Source organism: Amblyomma maculatum, chromosome 1 (assembly GCF_055883805.1).
Source record: "Amblyomma maculatum isolate TAMU_Amacu chromosome 1, ASM5588380v1, whole genome shotgun sequence".
Lineage (NCBI taxonomy): Eukaryota > Metazoa > Arthropoda > Arachnida > Ixodida > Ixodidae > Amblyomma > Amblyomma maculatum.
The window spans coordinates 154,385,731-154,408,095 of NC_139344.1; the positions used below are offsets into that span (position 1 = coordinate 154,385,731).

A 22,365-nucleotide genomic window follows, 5' to 3' on the forward strand; every position below is an offset into this window, starting at 1 on the left:
GTGTGTGTGTGTGTGTGTGTGTGTGTGTGTGTGTGTGTGTGTGTGTGTGTGTGTGTGTGTGTGTGTGTGTGTGTGTGTGTGTGTGTGTGTGTGTGTGTGTGTGTGTGTGTGTGTGTGTGTGTGTGTGTGTGTGTGTGTGTGTGTGTGTTGCGCGCGCGCGGGCCTTTATAGAGCAAAAAAAACATTCTCGCTTCTATTGTTTGCCGCATTCCGAAAACTTTTGGGGGTACATGTACAGTCGCGGACACAAGTGGTATACAACACGCAGCCGGTGGCAGAGCTCGGGAAAAGTGAATCGAAACGCCATTTAGCGACATCGACCCATGCATGTCGATAAAATGATGCACCGCCACGACTGCCTCGATCCTAGATAGCTGTTGCTAGATAGTTTTAACAAACCACCAAGGCGAAGGGACGAAGGGATGCCGCGATAACGAAGCAAAGGGCATTACGGGGGTAACAATTCAGATACTTGAAGGTATTTGGAAAGGAAAAAATGATACCAGGGCTTACCTTCGGGAACGCCGTCTTTCGCTAGGGCAGGAATCCAGTCGGGGTTAGAAATCAATCAAAGATATGTGCGAAGGCTAGCGCGAGAGGCTCAGAGCAAAATATTGTACGAAGAACACCTCAGGAAAATGGAAGACAATAGTGTGGGCAACTAAAGCATTTAGATACTTATACCGAAAAGGCATTGCCTCAGAGTGGCGGAAAAAGGCCAGAAAAGTACCTAGTAAGTATGTAGGAAGGTAGGACGGAAAAATAAAGAACATCGAACGACCGGTAACGAACATAGAGGCTAAAAACTGGAATAATTCAATGGAAAAGAAGGCGATCCTAGACATATATAGAAAATGGAAAACTCGGATTAAAAAGGGAATCTTCTTTGGCAACTCAAGAGGCAGCGGCCTTCTCTTTGAAGCTAGATCAGGATGCCTTGAACCCGAAGCTACAGAAGGAAATTTAACCAAGAAGATGAAGCTTGTGCTATGTGCGGTAGATGGCCAGAAGCGCAATTGAACATCTTATACTGAGGTGTGGCAGTATCCGTCCAGATGTCGATGCGGACATAGTCGCCCTATAGCTGAGGCCCTGGGGTTTAGAGGTAACAAAGGAAGCGTGAATGAATCGGCGGTAGAGGTTAGCAAGATGGGTTTGGAAGATTGGCGGATAAACAGCAGGGAGTGGACGCATGAAAGCTAAATCGGAATGAAACAAGAGTATTTAAAAATAACCCGTATCTAAAAGTAAAGTAGTTAATGTTAAAGAGTTATGTAATTTAAAAACATAAAAATGAAAGGTTGAGCACGGTGCTGGCTATGAGCACCCCGTTTCAAAGGGGACGCTATTAACATTCATCTATCCATCCATCCCGAGCTCCATAAGCGGCTACGTGTTGTGTACCACTTTGCGCACGACTGTACGTACATAAATGGTTGGTATTGGGCCGCTTGGCAACGAAAGTGCTTGAGAGATGTATATCAATCCACACCGTTCTATAGTATCATCAGTTGTACAAGTATTTCAGTTTATCCATAGTAAGGACCCTCTTTTATTTCGGCATATACCGGAAAATTTCGCCTGCTACAGGCCAATATAAAATGACAGCGAAAGTAAAAACTCTGAAATAAGCAAGATATAGGTCGACACTGTTACTGTGTTAACTGTAAATAAAACAAATTCTACTCATTCCCGTACATACGGGCGCAGAAAGCGTCCTCCGAGGGTCAACCACAGTCGAGCAACCGTGGACGTTCCAAAAGCATGGACGCTGTGACCTGTTTGCAAATAAGATAGCTGCTGCAATGTGGCACTGGGAGCAAGAGGGCTATGTCACCCACCTAGTTCTCCTTGCTCGACATCAAACCGCGACGAGCCTTCGGAGATAAACTTTGGTCTGGCACATATTTCCTGCAAAAAGGAAGAAAAATCTTATGCAGCATATAAAAGAAAACGGCGACATGCATCTCTACGGGTGTCATTATTCCACTCATCGGTTAAAAAACAGAGAGAGAAAAAGAACTGCCCCGTTGTTGTTTTTGCGTTGTCAGAAGACTGGACGACTCACCTTGCTCGGCATTTGTGTTTTAGCATGCATTATGGTTAACAGATCCGCTCGCTGATAAAGTCCATTTTTCTTCCAGATAGCGCCCAGACAAAAGTCACTCCCACCACATGTATTCCCTCCACGGCACTGTTACATCGCGGATGAGACGCATACGTGGCAACGCTTATGCCGCCTCGAGTGCGTACAAAGCGATGTCGCTTGCTCCAAGCGAGCGCGGCGGCTGAGAAAAATGCCTTCCTTGCCGTCTTGTATTTTCTTCCTTTATTTATATCAGGTATGTTAAAAAGCTGCGCCGAATGAGGTCGGCAGGACAAATCGTTGTTTTCCGATGCCAGTGGCCGCCCATAAGTAGACATTCGCGTGCACTGGTTCCTCGTGATCGAATGCGCATTCTATACAACCGAGCCGCAAGGTAACTCAGCACTTAATTTGCATTTTACATCGCACTAATACAATGCTTAAGCTTCCAACGTATGAAATCATAGACAGAAAGAGAACACAAACACGGTGAAAACAAAGGGAGGCCGAAATACACTTATTTTCAGGGCTTAGAGTTTTGCAGCTCACACCTAGCTTCAACAGGAAAAATTAAGAAAGAGCCGGTTTTCGTACCCTTGGTAGAAACCGTTTCACCGCTGCCACGTATCCACATGACGAGCTGTATGCGCGAAGTGGGTTCTCCACATGCATCGCGCTCGCACAACGGATAGGTTGGCTATGTGAAATGGAGGTGCGGAGTCGGTGCTTTTAGCAGTATACTTGGGCTGTACGGTAGACCTGTGGAGTTGGTGTAAGACGTTACTTTCTTACCAGCCGTGCCGGACCTGAGCGCTCGAGGATGGTGTCATGCCGCTTCAGCTAGTTTGTTGCTGGTACACCTTTGGCAACGTTAGGCCACGGAAATATCGTCACGATGCACGAAATCATTTTGGCCGCGGTCCGAGCCACACCTGACACGGCCGTAGCAAACGCCACAAGGAAGACATTTCGCCATGTAGATGGCGCGAAATGTCGCTCGGTTCGACCGAACGGGTCACGAGACGGTATACTCACGTAGGGCCGCATCCAGACGACCTGGGCGCTGGCGTACTTGTTCTTGGACGAGAGGGCGCGATGCGAGGGCGGGAACTCGGGGTCTTCGAAAAGCGTGCCCCGGTCCCGGCATAGGCGCTTGAGGTAGGAGTAACCGGGCCCGTGGCCGTTGGCCAGGCCACCCTCGGACACGCCCATGGCGCTGCTGCTGCTCACGCGGCCCGCCGGCGGCCCGCGCTGGCTGCGCCAAACGTCGCCGTTGGAATCATTTGCACTGTACATAGCGCTACGGCGGAACGATCAGTGAGCACACTGGAGCTAAATTTCCCACACATATTACGCGCGGGTGAGAATTCTGAGCTTAATATTTCCCACTCCTCAGGCAAGGAAGCTTGAACGCTGCAGGTATACATATATTTTTCTGGGACTGAATATGCTGTGAGATGACATGCACTTCGTCGAAAAGTGGCGTTGAGAGATGAAATATACCACCGGCCCGAATCTGACTTCGGTTCTAAACACCAACATGAAGGAATCGACACACATCTCGCTCCACAGTCAAACGTCCAACTCGAACACTTGCATGACGCACTGAAGTATACTGTCAACGTAGACGCACTGCCGGAGCGCATGCGAATGGAGCTTTTTTTTTTTCTTTTTTTTTTAACAATAATTTCGATTCTACACACGGGGCGCACTCCACGGTAAGCCGCCACCAACAGGTAAAATATTCCGCGCGTTCAGCATGTAAAATCAGCGATAATAATCGTAATAACATCGAGAATACTATGAAGAACTGGTTTGGGCCGTTACGACTTAACGCGTTCTTTATGTTCTCATGATCTGATAAACGGCAAAGGAAGTTTCCCCTGGCGTCTGTTCGGCCTACGTGCGGCTTTATTCTTCCCTCCCCAAATTAAGCATCTGCCGATCGCGAATCCTTGCATCACGTCAGAGAGGCAGCCGCACGTGCGCTACAGAGCGATTCTTACGGCATATAAATGCACGCTGGGCTGAAACCGGTCAAAGCATCGAGGAACGGCGTGGCTTAACGGAATATTTGGAGGTAAAAACGCATCAGCAGTGAACGGCGTTGAACGTACGAAGCGCAGGATGAGCTCATTCTCCCTATCCGGCGGGGTGGGCACGCCGCGCTGTCACAGCCTGATACACGTGCCGTGCCCCAAAGTCTGTCGGCGGCGCGGTGGGCGACAGACGCCCAGCTGCTCGCCCGATCGCGCGCGTGGGGCGGCGGAAGGGTCTCTGATGCAGCTCTCAAAGTTTCTGAAGACGAGTAGGCGCGTGGGAGGCGCGACGGCGGAAGCGCACGCGTACACCCTTGCCGCCATCTTTGCCGCAATCGGCTAAGAAGCCGTGACAAAATATGTATTCTGCGTACGTTCGCTTTTATCTGGGAGGGAAGCTGGATTGCGATTTACACTTCGTCGTGGGATGTGCACGCAACGTCTCTTGCATGATGGCGTCACCTACGGAAATCATCGCACTGGGTACTATTTTCTCACCCCGGAAAGAGTGAGTGAGTGAGTGAGTGAGTGAGTGAGTGAGTGAGTGAGTGAGTGAGTGAGTGAGTGAGTGAGTGAGTGAGTGAGTGAGTGAGTGAGTGAGTGAGTGAGTGAGTGAGTGAGTGAGTGAGTGAGTGAGTGAGTGAGTGAGTGAGTGAGTGAGTGAGTGAGTGAGTGAGTGAGTGAGTGAGTGAGTGAGTGAGTGAGTGAGTGAGTGAGTGAGTGAGTGAGTGAGTGAGTGAGTGAGTGAGTGAGTGAGTGAGTGAGTGAGTGAGTGAGTGAGGTCGCATGCACGCACAGCAACACGAAAAAGCTCTGCTCTTCTGGCAGAACATATGCATCGACCATCGAGTGAAGATGGTGACACTAAACGAACACCAGCTCTGCCGGAAGTCACGTTATGGATATATGACAAGTGCACATTGCTAAAAGACGAAGCAAATCTCTGGCAAATGACTTGGTCGTATACTAACTGACTTCTCGAAGGGAGCATTAGCCTGCAGTGCCCACTCAATCTTTCCCATCCATCCGATCCTGTCAACAGCTCGCAAAGATCTCAACAGAGACGTAACACTTGTCGCCTCTCTGAACTCGTGCTCTCGAGCCGGCAATGTTGCGCAGCGCCATGATGACGCTTGACAGCTACTCCGGTCGCCGCCTCGCCCGCATTTCTCGCGAACCAGGCACGCGAGCATAATCCGATACACACGGCCGAAGCCTGCCCGCGAAAGGCACGCTGGCGGCCCTTTCGAAGCTAGAGACCCTCGCGCGGCGGCGATTCCAGAGAGCATTAATAAGATAAACGTGGAGAACGACAATTTATCGACTGCCTTCTCACGCGAGGCGGATTACGCGCTCCTGCCGCCCGGCGGTCACGCCGGCCTCTGATGGCTCCTTTGTGCTCGCGAACTCCAAGGCCAGTGGTGGCTTGATTGACAACAGGGATCGGGCAATCATTTTCTCTTCCGCCCACTTCGAAGCCATCGTTTCTGGGCTGCTGCGGCGATGACACGCGCTGTCGGCCGCGGGTCCCCGCATGCATCTCTCCGCCTGCCCCGTAGGGAACCTTGGCCCCATCGCGTGCGGGGCCCACTAGCCGAGAAGCCCGTTTGTTGGCCAAAAAGCGGGCCTAATTGCCGGCTCGCGATGGACTAGGCCGCGACAGCGACGTGGCGTTTTCTCCGCTAGAGTATAATAACGGTGCTCGCCAAGCTCGGGGCCAGTTGCCTCGCCATCGCGCACATGCCAGCGCTTGTGCGCGAAGCTCTGTTCTGTCTGCCTACGGCGGCCGTTCTGCACCACGCTGCACGCGACTGCAGCCGAAAGGAGTATCGTGTGGCGGGACACATGGAAATGGAAAGAGTGCGTTGTCCATGCTTGCCGATATTCACGACTGGCTGTGAATGTTGCTTGACGTTGATGAGAACCCTTGACGCGGCATAAATATAATCGGCTGTCGAGAGCGTTTCCGCCATATATTTACTTCTTTTCCGCAACCACTTGCTACTGTCGCAGACTATGCGTTTGTCTAGGCGTAACGGTCACCTAAATGGCATTACAAGTATAGCAACGGCGTCCGAAAGCCCAACACTGGCCAAATCAATGCCGTACGCCGCAAAATTATAATTTGACACCGGGAAAAATTCTTGCCACCTTGATCTCATGCAACAACACAAGCACTTAAAGAGCATAAATAAACAAACTCTCTGCAGTGTACGTTATGAAAAATGTGTTGGTTTTGTTTGGTTTGTGGGGTCTAACGTCCCAAAGCAACTCAGGCTTGAGAGACGCCGTAGTGTTGGGCTCCGGAAGTTTCGACCACCTGGGGTTCTTTAACGTGCACTGACATCGCACAGCACACGAGCGCCTTGCTTTTCGCCTTCATCGAAATGCGGCCGTCGAGGCCGGGATTCGATCCCGCACCCTTGGCAACAGTAGTCGAACGCCGTAACCACTGCGCCACCCCGGCGGGGTATGAGAAATGTGTCGCGTCCTTATAATAAGTACACTATCGCCAAAAGCCGCTAGTGAAACGAACTGCCGGCATTTTTCTCTTTTCCTTTTCTTAAACCTCTCCGCTTGCAGTTAAAATGACCTACGTTAATTACCGAACAGAGAATTGATTTATGTGCACGCACACAATTACGATACACAAGGTCTTGTAGGTTAGAGTGCAGCCTTTTCGCTTTGCTCTTGGCTTGGGACACACACACACACACACACACACACACACACACACACACACACACACACACACACACATATATATATATATATATATATATATATATATATATATATATATATATATATATATATATATATATATATATATATATATATATATATATTCAACAGTGCGCCTCCGAACATGCAATCCATGTCACCGGACAAACACAAACCTCCAAGATGCGTACTCATTATTAAGGCGAAAGACTTTAAGCGCTCATATTCGCAGTTACCATCCGTCCGTTACATCCGAAGAAGAACCGCTGGTGATAATATCATCACGGTTGTTGCTACCCTGGTAGAGAAGAACGACAGCAGCAAGTTGCTATAGGCAAACGGCGCCCACAATCCTCGCTTCTCGGCGACAGGTGGCGGCGCCGAAGCGTATGCTCAGCAGTGCATAAGCAACAGTGACGTCACCTGCACCGGAAGGAGGAGCGAGTACGCGCTTCGACGTAACTGCGACGGCGCTCCTTCGCCAGATGTGTCGTTGCAGTCGAGTGAGTGAGTCGGATGGCTCCCAAGCGGCCCATTGATTCCGCACCAAGCGGTTCAGATAAGCGCAGGAAGGCGGATTCCTCCAACACCAAACGGCGAAAGATCAATGGACGAAAGCGTCAGAGGTGGCTCAATTCTTCTCCTGAGGCGGGCGAGAGATTCGGAACGAAAGCGTTTGCAACGGCGCAATGCTTCGCCTGGGACGAAAGCAAGGGAGGCAGAAAGGAAGCGCCAACAGCGACTAATGGGCAGTAATTGGCAGTCGAAGTGGCGCGGCAAAAGCTTTCGCCTAGTGTACTTTAGACTGGCACAGTGCTCCCATAGTTTGTTTGTTTTTTTTACATCATTCTTATGCACATCGCCGGATTTTCTCGTAATGGGGCCAGTAATGTCTTCGAAATAAATATGTCATAGCAGTTATATTGATGTCAACTTTCTTTGGCAGTTCAGGGGAACTTGCCGTCCTAACCTGTGGGGATAGCAAAGAAAACAGTCGTCTTTGCCGTCAAGCTTTACGGCGTCTGGCGACCGTATCCGCATTTCAAAGCTTCGTTTAAGCATTCGGCTGACACAGCACTCCAGCCGATTAATCAGCATCCTCATCGCTGCTTCTAGCTCGTTATGTGTGAAGAAAGCTCAGAAAGTGTTCAGGATATTAACAGCACTCATTTTTGCTATAAATAAATAAAGAAGTAAATCGATCGAGTGATCGTTCGTAGCTTGTTTTTTTTTTTTTTTTTTCATTATGCTGCAAATAACAAACGGCAGTGACCTGGTTATCTACAGAAAACGTCGCTAAAACAGCTAAAATTGTACGCTATACCTCTCTTAGCGTTCCCTCCTTCTTCCCTTTCTCCCCATCTCCCCGTTCGTTTCCTTCGGATCCCCTTGATATCAATAGTCCCTTGAAGCAGGAGCAGCAGCAGCAGAGCAAGTTCCCCCTATTTTGCATGTCAAATAACTCCTAAACCTAGAAACTGACGTGCTTCAGTAAAGGGCGTCGTATATAGGGGATGCAAGCACCAAGAACACGCGAGTTGGAACGGATGAGCACAGCTTTTTTGTCAGAAGGTGAGACGTGACCACACTTGTCGATGTGAAATTCGCACCCACCCTCTCACGGTGCCAGTTAAGTCAGGCGTTCATCGGCACAAATCGCATCTATACAAATACAGATCGCCAATCATGCGTACTGGGGACCTTTGTGCCTGATAAGCGGTGCATAAAGACAATCAGTGGTTACCAACAAAAGTGACCTCTTTCGCATGGGCGGGTCGCGTTTTCACAACTCTCACTCGATCGTGCGCAGTTTCTTTCCGGGGCAGATTTATGAGCAGGGGAGTCGCCACTGACTCCGTTCCCCACTTCAACAAAAAAAAATTTACACAGGATAAGCGCACTAGCCCTTTTAATTTTCTTTTTCGACGTAGAAGGTAAAAGAAGTTATTACATAAGACCGTCCTCTTAATCGCTCCCTTGAAAAGGTGCCCACAAATCCGCCTCTGGCTTCTCTTCACACTTCGGCGGTGTTTGGCCAACTTCTTCCAAGTGCTGTTCTTTTATAAAGAACCGTTGCTAACTCACTCAGCCAGCCATTCTGGAACGTCCGAACTGCTCACGCTGTACACATACGCGGCTGCTATCCTGCATCTTTCTCGCCTCGCCCGCGCATTCCGGGTGACAGTGATGAGATCAAGTAAAACAGCGCTAGGCGAGACGGGACACGTGAAAGACAGATACATGCGCTGGCTGGCAACCATGAGATTGTGTCGCATCTTGCCTAGCGCTGTTTTACTCGATTCTTCAACATGTACCGACCAGCCCGTATTCGCCGTCTGCAGCGATGAGATGTGTCGCGTTGGCCAAGCCGTCCGAACTCCTGGCACAATGACGCGTCCAGTGCTTGAGCTAATCGTAAAAAGTTCCATCCCCAATAATCTCATATCTGGAGTATAATTTGTGTACTGCACAGAGGGCTGAGCGCATGATTGGTTCTGGACCAATGCGAACCGCCGAAGATAAGCGAGACAATCCGCAGCCGCTTGATGCCCCACTTCAAAACAGCTTATCGCTGTCTGGTTGTTATGAAGGTGGTGAGAAGCGTACCTCTTTTACATATTTCAGGCTCACGGTGCAGATAAAACGTAGTATCTGTGATCATACTGCATACTTCTCGTTTCGAGGGCAGGCGCGATTTCAATGACAGTCGTACACAATGACCAGCTGAGCGGTAAGGTGCGTTACAATTTTCGGGCTCCACATCGTAGCGTCAGGAAAAGTAAAAATCGGTCTCCTCGCGTATAGTGCGGATCTCGTCGAGCGGGGACTGTTTTATTCAAAGGCCGACCGCTTTTTCACGTTACTGATAGCGCTCGCTTACACAGCAGTATGTTGGCAGTCTATAATGCGCTACCGTTGGAGTCGGGTGACTCAATTACCGACGTCGTTTGTCAGACTAGGACAAGATTGTCGCACGAGCATCATCGTCCCGCTCAGCATCCGGAACCTCTTCGGCGGCCTTGCATGCTCTCAACGCTCTCTCGCCTCGTCAAGCCGCCGGTGCGTTGAGAGCTTCCTGGACAGTCGCGCCATTCGCGTTCGCAATTGCCAAGTGGGCTCAAGAGTTCCTCCCGCGGTTCCCTCAGGCGTGCCGGCCAGGGTGTGTAATTTCCCCGTTTCTGTTTAACTTGGTAATGGCGGCCACGCCCGGCTGCATCCCGCTTGAGCGCAAACAGCGGACGCTCATCTCCATGTGTCGCAAGAGGAACATTGCATTGTGGAACGTCGTTCTGGACTGCCGACGAGTCAGCATACGTGTGAGCACGACTGTGCCGGGACTGCCGGAAACCATGTAACCTACCTGCATCTCTGTCACAGAGTGTGGTTGCAGGCTTTCGCTCCCGCGTTATTTGTTGTGCACGACAGCAAGGTTGAGCACGTTTTTGCTGCTGGGCTGCATCTGTGCCGGACATTGAAAGGCCACGCAGCCGTTTCAAGCAGATGGCTTCGGCTTCCATAGTCACTGGTTGCAGCGCCAACTCTCGTGGTGTTAAACGAAGCCGCGATACACAATGCCGACAGTAAAATGGTACACCTGGTATGAAGTATAGGGCCGTTTAGTTTTTCAATTTGAAGACTATTTCGCTTCTCAAGGAGCCGCCAAGTGCTCATCGCTTCAAGTGTTTGCGCAAATTGTGCACGTGCAACAGTGTGTGCGCGGCATCCCAGCAAAAGGCCAGGCGTGTCATCTTGACTGTATACCGGCGGAAGACGAAGCGCGTCTCTTCATTAAGTGCAGGCTCGGGTTCGATCCCCATGACGTCTTTTGTGTTGTGGCCCGCCGTCACTTCTATTACCCCAACGCTCTTACAGGAAAACTATAACTTCGTTTTATCTGGTATTTCGACCGGTGCTGCGCTTGGTTTTGGCTTCATAACTCGCCATTTTTCTAGACCTCAGGCGACATTGTTCAAGGTACTTTTTTCCAAAGTTCTCAATCATTTCTCGATTTACAATGCGAGCGGCGCTAAAAATCGAATAACTGAATAACTGATAAGTCTGCAGTTATTTTGAGCATAGTTACACCATTGTTGTTGTAGGCTGTGTTTTTGGGACGAAAAAAAGAAAGAAAAGAATTGTTTCCTCCTGTGTACGGTTTTTCTCAATAACGAGGCAGATTTGCCTTCTTCTTTTCTGGGTAAAGCTAGTAGCGCGGAAGAGGATAGCAAAGTCACGCATCGAGTGCTTGCACTAGACGCAAGCAATAGGTAAGCGGTTCGGCGATGAGTCCCGTGAAGGGCATTTGGAGGCGTCATGAAAGAGTTGCTAGGCGCCTCAATTCTCCGCTTCCATCAGGACCACAGGGCGACGAAGCGACGCTCATAAGCAGCCCATTTCGTGCGAGGAAACTGCATGAGATGGTATTCGATCAGCAACCAGACCAGCGAAGGTATACGGACACGCGCGGCCGCGCTCTCTCGTCGGCAGAAGGATCAGGATAGAGTCGGGCTGCACTCAAGTATTCCAGTTTACTGCGGGCCCGAGCAGCTCACCGGCCGTTTCCTTATTGCGCGAGGCTTTCCGACCGGACTAGTATCACTCTCCTTCCCCCCCTCCTCCATGCATCCTCGAGCGACCAAAAAGCGCCGCACGGCCGGGGGCATCAGCAAAACGCTGACTGAGAGAAAGGCATGTTGTTTCGGCTCGGCGGGTACTCGCATACCACCATTTCAGTTAGCTTTCCTTTCCGCTTTTCTATATTATTTTTTGTGTGTGTGTGTGTGGGTTCGTTTTCTTTTTGGCGCCGTACGTATTCGGGCGTCTTGTAAGGTAAATCGGCCGACCGGCGTTTAATGGCGCCTCCGCTGACGACCCCATGAAGGCGGCTTCTGCAAACGGCCGAGGCGTCGCACAACATCGCAAAATGGCGCGCAAAGCATGTGATATAATGACGCATTCTTTCCAGCCCTGCGCATAGATCTCCGCAGCTTTCACTTTCCTCGACCCGGAGCGCCGGCGCTCAATTTTGTATCACGTGAATGCCTGCGCGCATGTTGTCTGCTTCCCCCTTCGTCATCTAACAATGGATTTCTGCAGGCGTGGCACGGCCGCGCGTGTGTGTTCACGATGCAGAACGTCTTCGGAGCTCTGTTCTTCCTTTCATGCTCGTACGCCTTCTTTCGGGTAAACAGCGCGTTCGTCTACTTTCCGACACGCGGAGGCATTTGTGCCTGGCTCCGCTCGTCATAACTTCCGCTCGCGAAAGAAGCGAAGAACGGGGCGAGAGCCCACCCGGAAGAAATCGCGCGGCCTCTCATTAGTGCTTTCAGCGCCCATGAAGCATGGTGACCGAAGGCCGTCTTTAGCATGACTATGGCCTGTTCAAGGAAGCCTGTTTTCTGTGGCGCACGTATTAGTTCACTGGCAAAAAGAGCCTTAGGACCGGTGTCGGTTCCACGAAGCACTGCTGATAGGAAACGCTTGAAGAAGCATTTCTAACCCTAAACATAGAGCGTTTCTGCATTGTCGCTGCCCCGATCGAGCGTTTTTTGTGCGCGTCTCGGAAACATTCACCGGTGCAAGCTTGATTAATTTCCTGTATTGCTCGTTGCGGTGGAAGGTTTCCTTAGTTACGAGTGTACAACGTGCATACTTAGAAGCGGGGACGGCATTCACGTACGGTACAGATTATTTACGTTGCGCCTGAGCGCACTTACACGGATCAAACGTTGACAAAATCGTTGACAGTGCGCTATGGGCACTGCTACAGCTGTGGGCATTTATCCGACCCGAGGTCGCTGGCCAGCGGCGATCCAGTCATATGGACTCGGCCAGACGGCCTTGTTCAGCGCTGCCTTCCTCGAATGCATTCCTGAAAGGCTGCCTCTCGACGATGAGCGCATTTTGACGGTGAGAACACAGTTCTTTTGGTGAGACATGAGGAGTATACAGTGCGCTCACGATAGAGAACGTTCACGCGCTGTCTTCAAACTTTCACGAAATCGCCCGCTTGCAAGTGCAGTGAGTGTACACAAGAAAGGTGAACGTCTCAGCATAAGAGGCAGATATTGCATTTTGTGGAATACTGGACTGTTTTATTGGACTCTTTAGGAGAGAGGCCCGCTTAGAGCTGCGTAGATTACAACACGAAATAATAAAAAAAAAAATAATAAACGGCGCATTTCCGTAAAATAAAAATGCGCATGGCCTGACGAGCCATGCCAACCTCGTGTTCTGCTGATCGTGCATTTATCTCCTAACATATAGATGAGCCTTTACTGAGGAGCGATGTCAAGGGCCAAAATAAGAGACACCAAGCTGCACAGAATCGTTGTTGCTACTCTGTCCACCCGCCGTGCTGCAGCTATGAACGACCAGCAACTGGCCCTGTTTCCGTGAAAATAGGGAATAAAAAAAAAAAGCGCTAGGACCTCCAAGCGTGTTCCACTGCAGCAGTGCGCTCCGGACGGCCACAGGGGTCGATAGCATCGAAGCCACCGGCACCGCAGCACTCAGCTCACAATGAACGTGGACCCGTGGAGGAACGCTGGAGTCTCCGCTCGAAGAAAAGGCGGTGTCGCCGGTGCGCGTATAGCGTTCTTTTGCTCTTTTTTTTTTCTTTTTCTCGCGTTCCATTGTCTCTCTTCCGATCCACGGTTTTGTCTCCGCTTATCGGTACGCGTGGCGTTAACAGCACTGCGGTCGGCCGAGGCGGCAGTTCTTGTTTTCGCTCTCTTTTTCGAGGCTGCTTCGGCCGGCCGCCTGAGGACCGCTCAAGTTTGCTCCCGCGTGCGTGTCGCGGAAAGCGCTGACAATTTTCGAGGTTTCCGTGGCTCGTAACGGCTCAGCGATCTCGAGGAAGTGCGAGGAGCCCCTCCTCCTTTCTCACTGCCAAACAACGGGCCCTCGAGCGCGCGCAAACTACAAAGACGGCTACGTGTATACGGCTGCTGGAAATCGGGATTGTGTACATTGATGAGGCACACATCACGGCGACGTGGTCGGTTCTCGGACCTGTGGATGTCGACGCGAGAGAACGTGTCAAACCAAACTGTCACGACTAGAAGACAGAAGACTGGAGTTCCTGTTGCGAACTAGTAGTAGTAGTAGTAGTAGTAGTAGTAGTAGTAGTAGTAGTAGTAGTAGTAGTAGTAGTAGTAGTAGCAGCAGCAGCTGCAGCTGCAGCAGTAGTTATGGTAGCAGTAAATGTGGTGGTTTATGTAAAAAACAAACAAGAGCAAAATAGAAGGGTTCTGCCTGCCGTTTCTATTCATATGTTAAGCGCTCGAGATACGGTCGGTGGAATTAATTAAAAGGGACCGGAAAAAGATAGCGAGGTGAAGGACAGGCGGGAGTGCTAGTGAGAAAGGACAGGTGAGAGCTATATACACTTTTTACAAATTGCAAAATACAACGAACACGTAACTGTTTGCGGGTCTATGAGCACGGCGAGCAGAATTAGGCGCGCGTGACTACACTCGTCACGACATGTCTTTCTCCATCGGCTCCCGTACAGTATATTTGTGGAGACGAATATAGGATGCAACTGTATACGACTTCTTACTCAGGGCGTCCCTCCTCGTCCTTGCTGATTGGAAATTAAGAATCATTATTCATACGAACTGGGCTTGCGGTGCCAGCTTTTTCTGTAATACCGGCTGTAAGGTTTTGCGACAACACTGCTCTAAGTACTGTATCCCTCAGTACCATCAATACACCAGATTATATATCTTGTAAGCTGAGCTGAATTTTCTCTCTGGAATTTCTATAGCGGAACGGTGCTGCAGCGCGGAAATCCACAGCCGGCGGCAGGTGTTTCCAAGACACTCGTGCTTGCTTTCTTGCAGGGCGACGTCGGAGTGAGTAGACCAGGAGTCATTCATCCCGTGCAGCCTTTGGAAGGAGATGAAAGCAGATCCGCTGCGAGTCGGTCTTCGCCAATGGTTTCTTGGTTTGACCATTGGCGCGTGACTGGCTGGCCGCATCCGGAGGAGCAGCGGCTTTCGGACGCCGCAGCCTCGAAACAGGGTCGATGTACCTCTTACAGAGAGATCCCTCCTTCCTGCTTTCTTCTTCGGCGGTCCCCTTCAATGTTCGCACCACCAAAAGTGCAGCCACAGAAAGAGAACAAGAGCACTTCCCTTGTTTTCGTTCGTCAGCTTTCCCTCCACTATGTTTCGAGAGGTGCGCGTTTGCAAGTCAAAAGACAGGCCGTCCACTCAAGGGGGCAGTCGCCGAAGCGCCGTTTGTGTTCGAAAATTGTGTAGGGACGTAAAACGCGGAATGGTGTTTAATGATCTGCGAAGGACCGCTTCCAAAACGGAGTGGCTTTAGCTATCCTTCACGTTGTTGAGGGCTGAAGAAAAAATAAATAAATAGACGTCCGAGAAAGCTGCTGTTTGACTTGCTGCTTTCCACCTTAGCGTCTCCACCTTGGCACTGTATGCGGAGCCACCAACGTCATGACACAAAACGCCTCTGCTCCCTGGCGCTAGCGAACCTTGCGTGTAATCTGGTGGGTGATCTCCCCGCGCGTTTATAACCTAACAGAAAAAGACAACAAATATCTGAAGACGGTAGATCGCGAAAATTAGCAATTTTAATGTGGAAACTTTCACAGAATTGTCTATTCTGTACTCACCGCGCGAAAGCTTTATCTCGGTAGCCATCTATGCACGAATCCCTCGCTATAATGACAGCGACGGTAAACGAAGCAGGAAAGTCAGGCTATAACTGTCTCGGATAGCGATAACACTCTTGGCACGAGCTACTACTAGCTCTACCACGCACGTGCTACGTTTCTACAAAGGGCGTTTTGCCAAGGAACACGTTAACAGTCCACCGGTAGTGCTGCCCGGATATATCAGATAACCGGAGCAAAGCTGTGATACAAGGTAGCGCGTAACGCACAGGCGTGTGGAACCTGTCTGCAGCATGGCTCCTGCAGTTACTGGAGGATATGTCTCGCCCCATAATGAAGGGCACACGCGTACAGCGTCTGGTGAAAAGTAGTCGGAGTAGCTTCTACGAGACAAATTTTTTTCGTCTGTTGGCGTTAAAATACATAATTGAACGAGAGTTTTGCCGCAGCTTCCCCAGCCAGATCAGTAAGTCCCCTCTCGCGCCAGAATCTAATGGTTGCAGATATGAGTTCCCAATAAGTTCCCGATCACGACCGGCATCAGTGGATATATCAAAAGATGGTTTCGCAAGGCGCCTAGCCTCCTCGCCCCCATTGCATTACATGAGGTCGTCGCGAGAGATAGCTATTCTCTCCACGCACCAAATCCGCTTACATGTTGGTTGCATGCGATGTCGTCAGTACATTTGAGCGACAGTTGTACTGTTGAGAAGGGATGCCCCATAACGTTTTAGTGTGCTCACGTTTGTGTAACGAGCGCAAGACATTGCTGTAAAGAGACGAAGTGCGCCATTGTGCGATGCTTCTCAAATTGCGTGCCATGAGGGTTCACGGCCTGAGAAGCGAACAATTGCAATGTATGAGAACGTCGTCAGGAAGACGCGGCAAATCTGAGTCCGGACATGAAGCCGAACTTATCTGAAAACTTTCGCTATTGGAAATTATATATACACCTACTCTGAAAACTCAAGGTTTTCTTTCCCGGACTCTAGAACACAAAGGTAAACTACATTTTGATAGCCTCAAAATAAGCATTATTAATGAAATTAAGACAGTCGGCATACATTTTTAAGAAACTCTTACGTCGAACAAACATGCTGAACAACCGTCTGCAACAAACCTAATAAGTTTGGGGGGTATACTAAATAGACAACGCCACTTCCTATCCAACAGCAGTTAAACGCCTAATTTACAACGCAATATTTTTGTCGACACTTTACTAGTGCCATTTAATTTCGTCAGCTGCATCAAAAAACGCCACATTCAGACTTAAAATCTGCCAGAAGCGTGCCTTACGCGCCATTGCTAACGTTTTTTGTGAACATACTTCTGATCACTTCTTCCATTATAATGTTCTTTTTATGGAATCTATTTATCCCCTTCGTCTAACGTGTACGTATCGCTCGTCCGTTTTTAGCGCTCCTCGCAGGTTCTTCAATTTGACAAATCTTCATCCCCGCACCACACATCAAATAACACATGAGTGATGCCTCAATATTGTAGACAGAATACAGTCGACAGTTCGCCTCTTGTCATGCTGCCATTCTTCTAAATGGCCTTGCGCTCATCGATACCTGCCCGGAAAACATGTCAATATGTACAGGGTCGTCCACTTCTAGCTAGAACACGGTCACTGCTTTTAAAGCAACATTGTATCTGACGCAGGCAGATATCGATGCAAAGCGATGCAAGCACACAGAGACACGGATGTGCTGCTTCACATGGCCAGCCACTTTAGATTACTGCGTGGCTGGGTCGGATGCAATGACACCTTGAAAGCAGTGACCGTGTTATAGCTAGAAGTGGACGAGGCTGTACAATACATGCTCATTCTTTGTGGCCAACGTCTAATGATTTCTTGCATACTTGTGTTGGTACTTTGTTGGCGTTCTTGGCGCTTTCATTATAACACGCTCATTTCGACGATCTGGTTTAGTTTGTTCTGAAATGCTTTTCAAATCTAAATGTTGATAAACGCTCAATTTTCCAGACTTTCCCAACTTATGTGTTCTACACTGAATGTGTTTTAAATTTATAGCATTCTACACAATCTGAACCAAGTATGATGTGGCTTCTTTTATTAACGCGATAGCGTATAAGGGCTCCGTGTCGCAGAAAAGCCGTTGTCGGCGTTGGGGTTGTAACGCGAAAATCAGAAGAAAATAAAGAAACAATAAAAGCGTTGCAAGCACCTGAGGAATCGAACACGCTTCCTTCGCATTGCGAGGCGAGCACGCAACCACTCCGCCACAGAACCGCATTGCTTCTCTCCGAATAAAGGTGGACCTAATGTATGCATTGCCTTATGACTGTCCGCTAATGTTTAGGTACGTCATTATAAAGACACTAATTACGGAATTAATAGTTTAGCGAGCACCAAAGGACATATATTTCCACTTTGCTTGCTTACCTACCATGCGGCGCTCACAGGAAAATTCCTTCGATCGTACGGCGCTGCCGCAAAAGGTGGCGGGAGCCGCCGCCGCCCGATTCAGTCTTATACATCCATATATCGTATTCAAACCATTGGGGTTTAAGGACAGCGGAGGAAAAACAGGCTACAGACTTTAAGCTTGAAGAAACAACCAAACGAATATTATCTGATTGGTGGTTAAAATTAAGGCAGGAGTGAAATTTCACCCTGCACTAAATGCTAAGAAAAGTAGTGTGTCTGAGAAGTGTGTCGTTGTGAGGCTGACGAAGCGATGCAAAGGGGTCCGATAACGCTGTTGCGTACATGGAGAGCTTAAGCGTCCTCCAATTGTTTGTATATAGCATCCGGAAAGAACGTAGGGGCTAGGCTTCATCAAGCCTCAGCAATAGGCAGCTTTTACCCGTCACCTCCTTTTATCCTTGAGAGATGAAATGTAGTTCGTTTCGGGTTCGAACCTTTTCATGAGATCGGCAGGCAGCAGAAAAAAGAAATTAAACCTCGAGCGAGGTTCAGCTCACTGCGGGTGCCAACAGGGCAGCTTCGTTTAGGGGTATCCTAGGCCACTCATAGCCAGACTCTGTTGAACAGTGCGTTCCAATATCTCCTCGCGCCATGTGCTGTAAATGTCATCTTCTTCACCTTTTGCACCTTTTTATTGATACTGCCATCGTTAATTTTCAACTCAGTCGGCTGGATCGGTAGATGAGGTGAAGCTGGCCTGTTTCACCAGTAGCATATTTGTGTAGCCCCACACGAAAGTGAGAAGGCGGCCAAATGCGTCGCTAAGGGCACCGAAGAGTGTGCAGCGCGTCGGACAGCGAAAGGAGCGAGGGACGCTGGGCGCGCTGTCCATTACCGGAAGCGAAAACGGTGGCACGTAAAGCACTAAAACCGGCGAAGGAAGTTGAGCTCACTGTGCGGTTAAGTAACTTGGCATATATCAGGAAATGGAAACTTTTCAGTTCCATTAAGTGGCCCATGCAGACGGAGCAGTTGCCGACACATCCACTGCAGGACCAACACCGCCTGCACGTAAACACCCCTCTCCCCCTCCCCTCCAAACTGGAACCGTGCGATTTTCTAAAATGAAGGAAAGTCAAATGTCGCATCTACTCTGCCCAACTCCCAGCAGCTTTATTAGCCAAGCGCTCAGTCGCTGCTGGAGTGCTTCGAATTCGAAGTGATAGAGGCACGCGGTCACAGCGAGAGCCCTGGAGCGAATATGCAAAACGAATTCGGATCTCCTCCCACAATTTTTCAACCATTCTACATCCCGTTCGTCTGCGGACTGCAGCTATAGGCGGCAGTGTTATTGTTTTTTGTGCCACCGCATATAGTGCCTCCACTACGGTATTATTACATTCGCCTTACTCCGATAAATGTGCTATTGCAAACGTTCCGGCCGTAGTTATCTTAATTGAGACTGGTAACCAGTACTACAATCTAGCACTACAACTTATTTGGCGCTATTTATTATTACACATACGTCCTTCCATATGCATGGTCGTACTGCTGTGACGCAACAGAATGCTGGAACATTTTTTTTTTTTTTTTCCTGACTATGTGCAGCGTTGTCGTACAGCGACCATAGGCTACGAGCGAGCTCATTTTCAGCCACGCTGGACTCCGCGCACCTACAACTAAACAGGCGCTTAGAGGATGGTGATCCTCCGAGAGAGCGGTTCTGCGAGCGGGAGAGCTGAGATCTGGGCACATGACATTATGTGCAGCCGTCACTTCCGCAACACAGTGGCTGAAAAAAAAAAAAAAAAAAAAAAAAAAAAAAAAAAAAAAAAAAAACGGCGTAGGCAAAATCAGTGACGATCTAGTGTCGCCACATGACGCACCAGCGGCGTGTATAAATATAGGGTCATTCTTTATCCCTTTCTAGGCAACGCTTCGTGACAGTGATATATTAGGGCGCACACAGTTGCAGTGTTCCCTGAAGTAATAAATACGTCTCTTTTGGGAACATACCGTGAACTGAGTTCGAGTGTCTTTCTGTGGAGTGTTTTTTTTTTTTCTTAGAAGGTCAAAAATGTTTTTAGAGGTTTTATCCCTGGGGCTATATATTGGAGACTACGGCGGATACCAGGTAACAGGCTGTCTCCTTTAATTTTGTCGCTAATTAACTAAATACATTAACTCTTCAAAATTTCATTTTAGGGGCATGTTATGTGAAGAATCAGAGCTCGCCCTCCAAATAGTACAACCGAGAAAAAAAAAATCCTTAAAATATTGCAGCGCGTGTTACAAGACCCACAAATGTCATCCTGATAGAAGGCTCCACTTCGTAACTTGCGTTAGCCCGCCCGTGTGACGTAGATCGCCCCACCAAAAGATTGCTCCCCCTGCTGGTATCACCTGACAGCCAGACGGGCGCATGGCACTTCGTCGTCAGTTCCGCTTCGACCGCGGCCTCGCTTATAGCGCCGCGTCGGTACCCGATGCGCGCAGTCACTTCGCTTTCGATTAAGCCTCAAAGCACTAAGGCGGAGCGACCTATTCCAGACGCTCCTGCTGGCGCTGCGTTAGAAGTAAAGTCGCCCATCAGGTTGACATCTTTAGGCCTTGCAAGGCACGCTACAACGGCACCTCGTCGCCTGGACGGTGTCTTCTGCGCGCACCTGGCTGCCGCGTGGAGAAGGGGCACGCGGTTGACAGTGCCACGCTCCACATTCGTGCATCGTCCGCCTGTGCGCGGGGTAATTAGCACCGATCTGCAGGAGGAGGGGGGCTTATGCTCCCCGACCGCGGAACGAGGAATGCGGCACGCTTTGTTGACCGCGAGGGCGAAGGAATGTTTGCGCTGCGTGGCGGGCTCATTTCGATGCGGCGGCGCGATAAGGGTGTTGATTAAAGACTCAGCCATCCCGGGGTTGCTCCGCGCCGGCTCATGCATTGCGCGAGCAACGGAACGCCCTTCATTAGTTCCTCCCGCTGCCTCGGCAAGGGCGCGTTCCGCGTCGAAAGCCGTGACGACGCGCGCAGTGAGAGAGAGCGGAAGAGCTTCGGCGAGGGCCGCCGTTCGATAAGAAAAGCGAGAGCGTAACGATAGTTTTGAAGAGGGCTTTAAGTAATAGAGAACCTTCTCCGTTTCTCACGGGTCCGCACGAAAGCGCACGGCGTTCTGGGAACCTCTACGCCGTGCTATCGTCGCCTAACGTGGCAACATGGAAGCTGCAGCACACTGCGAAAGACGGGAGAGAAATGGCTCAAGTGACGTAAATCTGTAGCGTATCGCACGAACACTAAATGGAACGTACCAGTTGAATTTGACTATCAAGTACGTGTGCACGAATTTCTATACTTCGCGATGGCCCAAAGATATGGCACCGCTGCACTTAGCAACGACACAGGTGGCAGTAATTGCGTCGTCGCGAGGCATGGACAATGGTGGGGAGCTAGCTGCCCCAGCAACTGACACGCACTCGACAAGCCTGTGGGAATGGGAGACAGTCGCGCGGGACAAGCTGCTATCGCATATGTGTTGTGTGCGTGAAGTTCGGCAATGTTTTAAGGGCAAAGTCGACGATCTGGCTAACGAACCGTCCGCAGAGGCAGTGCAATGGAATAAGAGGCAACTGGACGCTGAGTACTGCGGCCTCAGCGGTGCGTTCGATGTCAACTGATAACACAAAATGTGTCCTTGATGGAGATCAATGTTTGTTTTGTGCAGCTGCTGAGGAGAGCTACATCGAAGGTTGCGCTTGTTACGCCAGCATTAATGGCCAGAAATCCTTCATTTACTTCGTCACTAGACGCACCCATCAGGAGTCTGTTCTTGGACTACTCCTCTTTTCATTATTTGATAACGACATCGCGTGTGTAATAACTCACACCTCATTTCTTCTTTATGCCGATGACAACAAGCCCTCTAAAGTGATTGCTAGTCTTAGTGATTACACTGCCCTTGAGACTGGCACGAGTGCGTGTTAACCTGCCGCGATGGTGCAGCGGCTAGGGCGCTCGACATCTGTGCCAAGCATGCGGGATCGAATGGAGGCGAAAAGCCAGGCGCCCGTGTGCTGTGCGATGTCAGTGCGCGTTAAAGAAACCTAGGTGGTCGAAATTCCCAGAGCCCTCCACTACGGCGTCTCTCATAGCCTGAGTCGCTTTGAGACATTAAACCACACAAATGAAGCCAAACCGAACGACTACGTGTTGTCTGCCGTCTATCAAAGGCCTTCAATCATTATAGTTCTTTCCAGAGGTTATATAAGACCACCTGGCATCCTCTTATGGAATATGCGACAGATTTCCTTTTTTTTTTTTTTTTTGTGAAGGGTAGGGGGGGGGGGGGGGGGGATGGGATGTGCAGATCGAGCACTGAGATTACTAACACTGTGAAGATTCTTTCGCTGATCTATCAGAAAGTCAAGCCAAGACGCATCACGGCCCACCACAAAAACCCCGTTCCTTCCACCTTGGTGGCCATGTT

General features: G+C 49.7%; 1 protein-coding gene across 3 annotated transcripts in view; it reads right to left on the bottom strand.

Moving 5' to 3' along the window:
• LOC146204672 (calpain-9-like) overlaps positions 1-22,365 on the bottom strand; it is a 119,944-nt gene that overhangs the window by 47,590 nt on the left and 49,989 nt on the right. For 2 of the 3 annotated variants that reach the window (XM_084589380.1, XM_084589379.1), the window contains exons 1-3: positions 4,204-4,340; positions 3,122-3,341; positions 1,842-1,911 (exon numbers count right to left, since the gene is read on the bottom strand). In XM_084589380.1, coding sequence (XP_084445506.1) covers positions 1,842-1,911; positions 3,122-3,341; positions 4,204-4,223 — 310 coding nt within the window. In that variant the 5' untranslated portion in view covers positions 4,224-4,340. Of the gene's footprint in view, positions 1-1,841; positions 1,912-3,121; positions 3,342-4,203; positions 4,341-22,365 lie in introns of those variants that run through there. The other variant, XM_084589381.1, reaches the window with a different exon arrangement.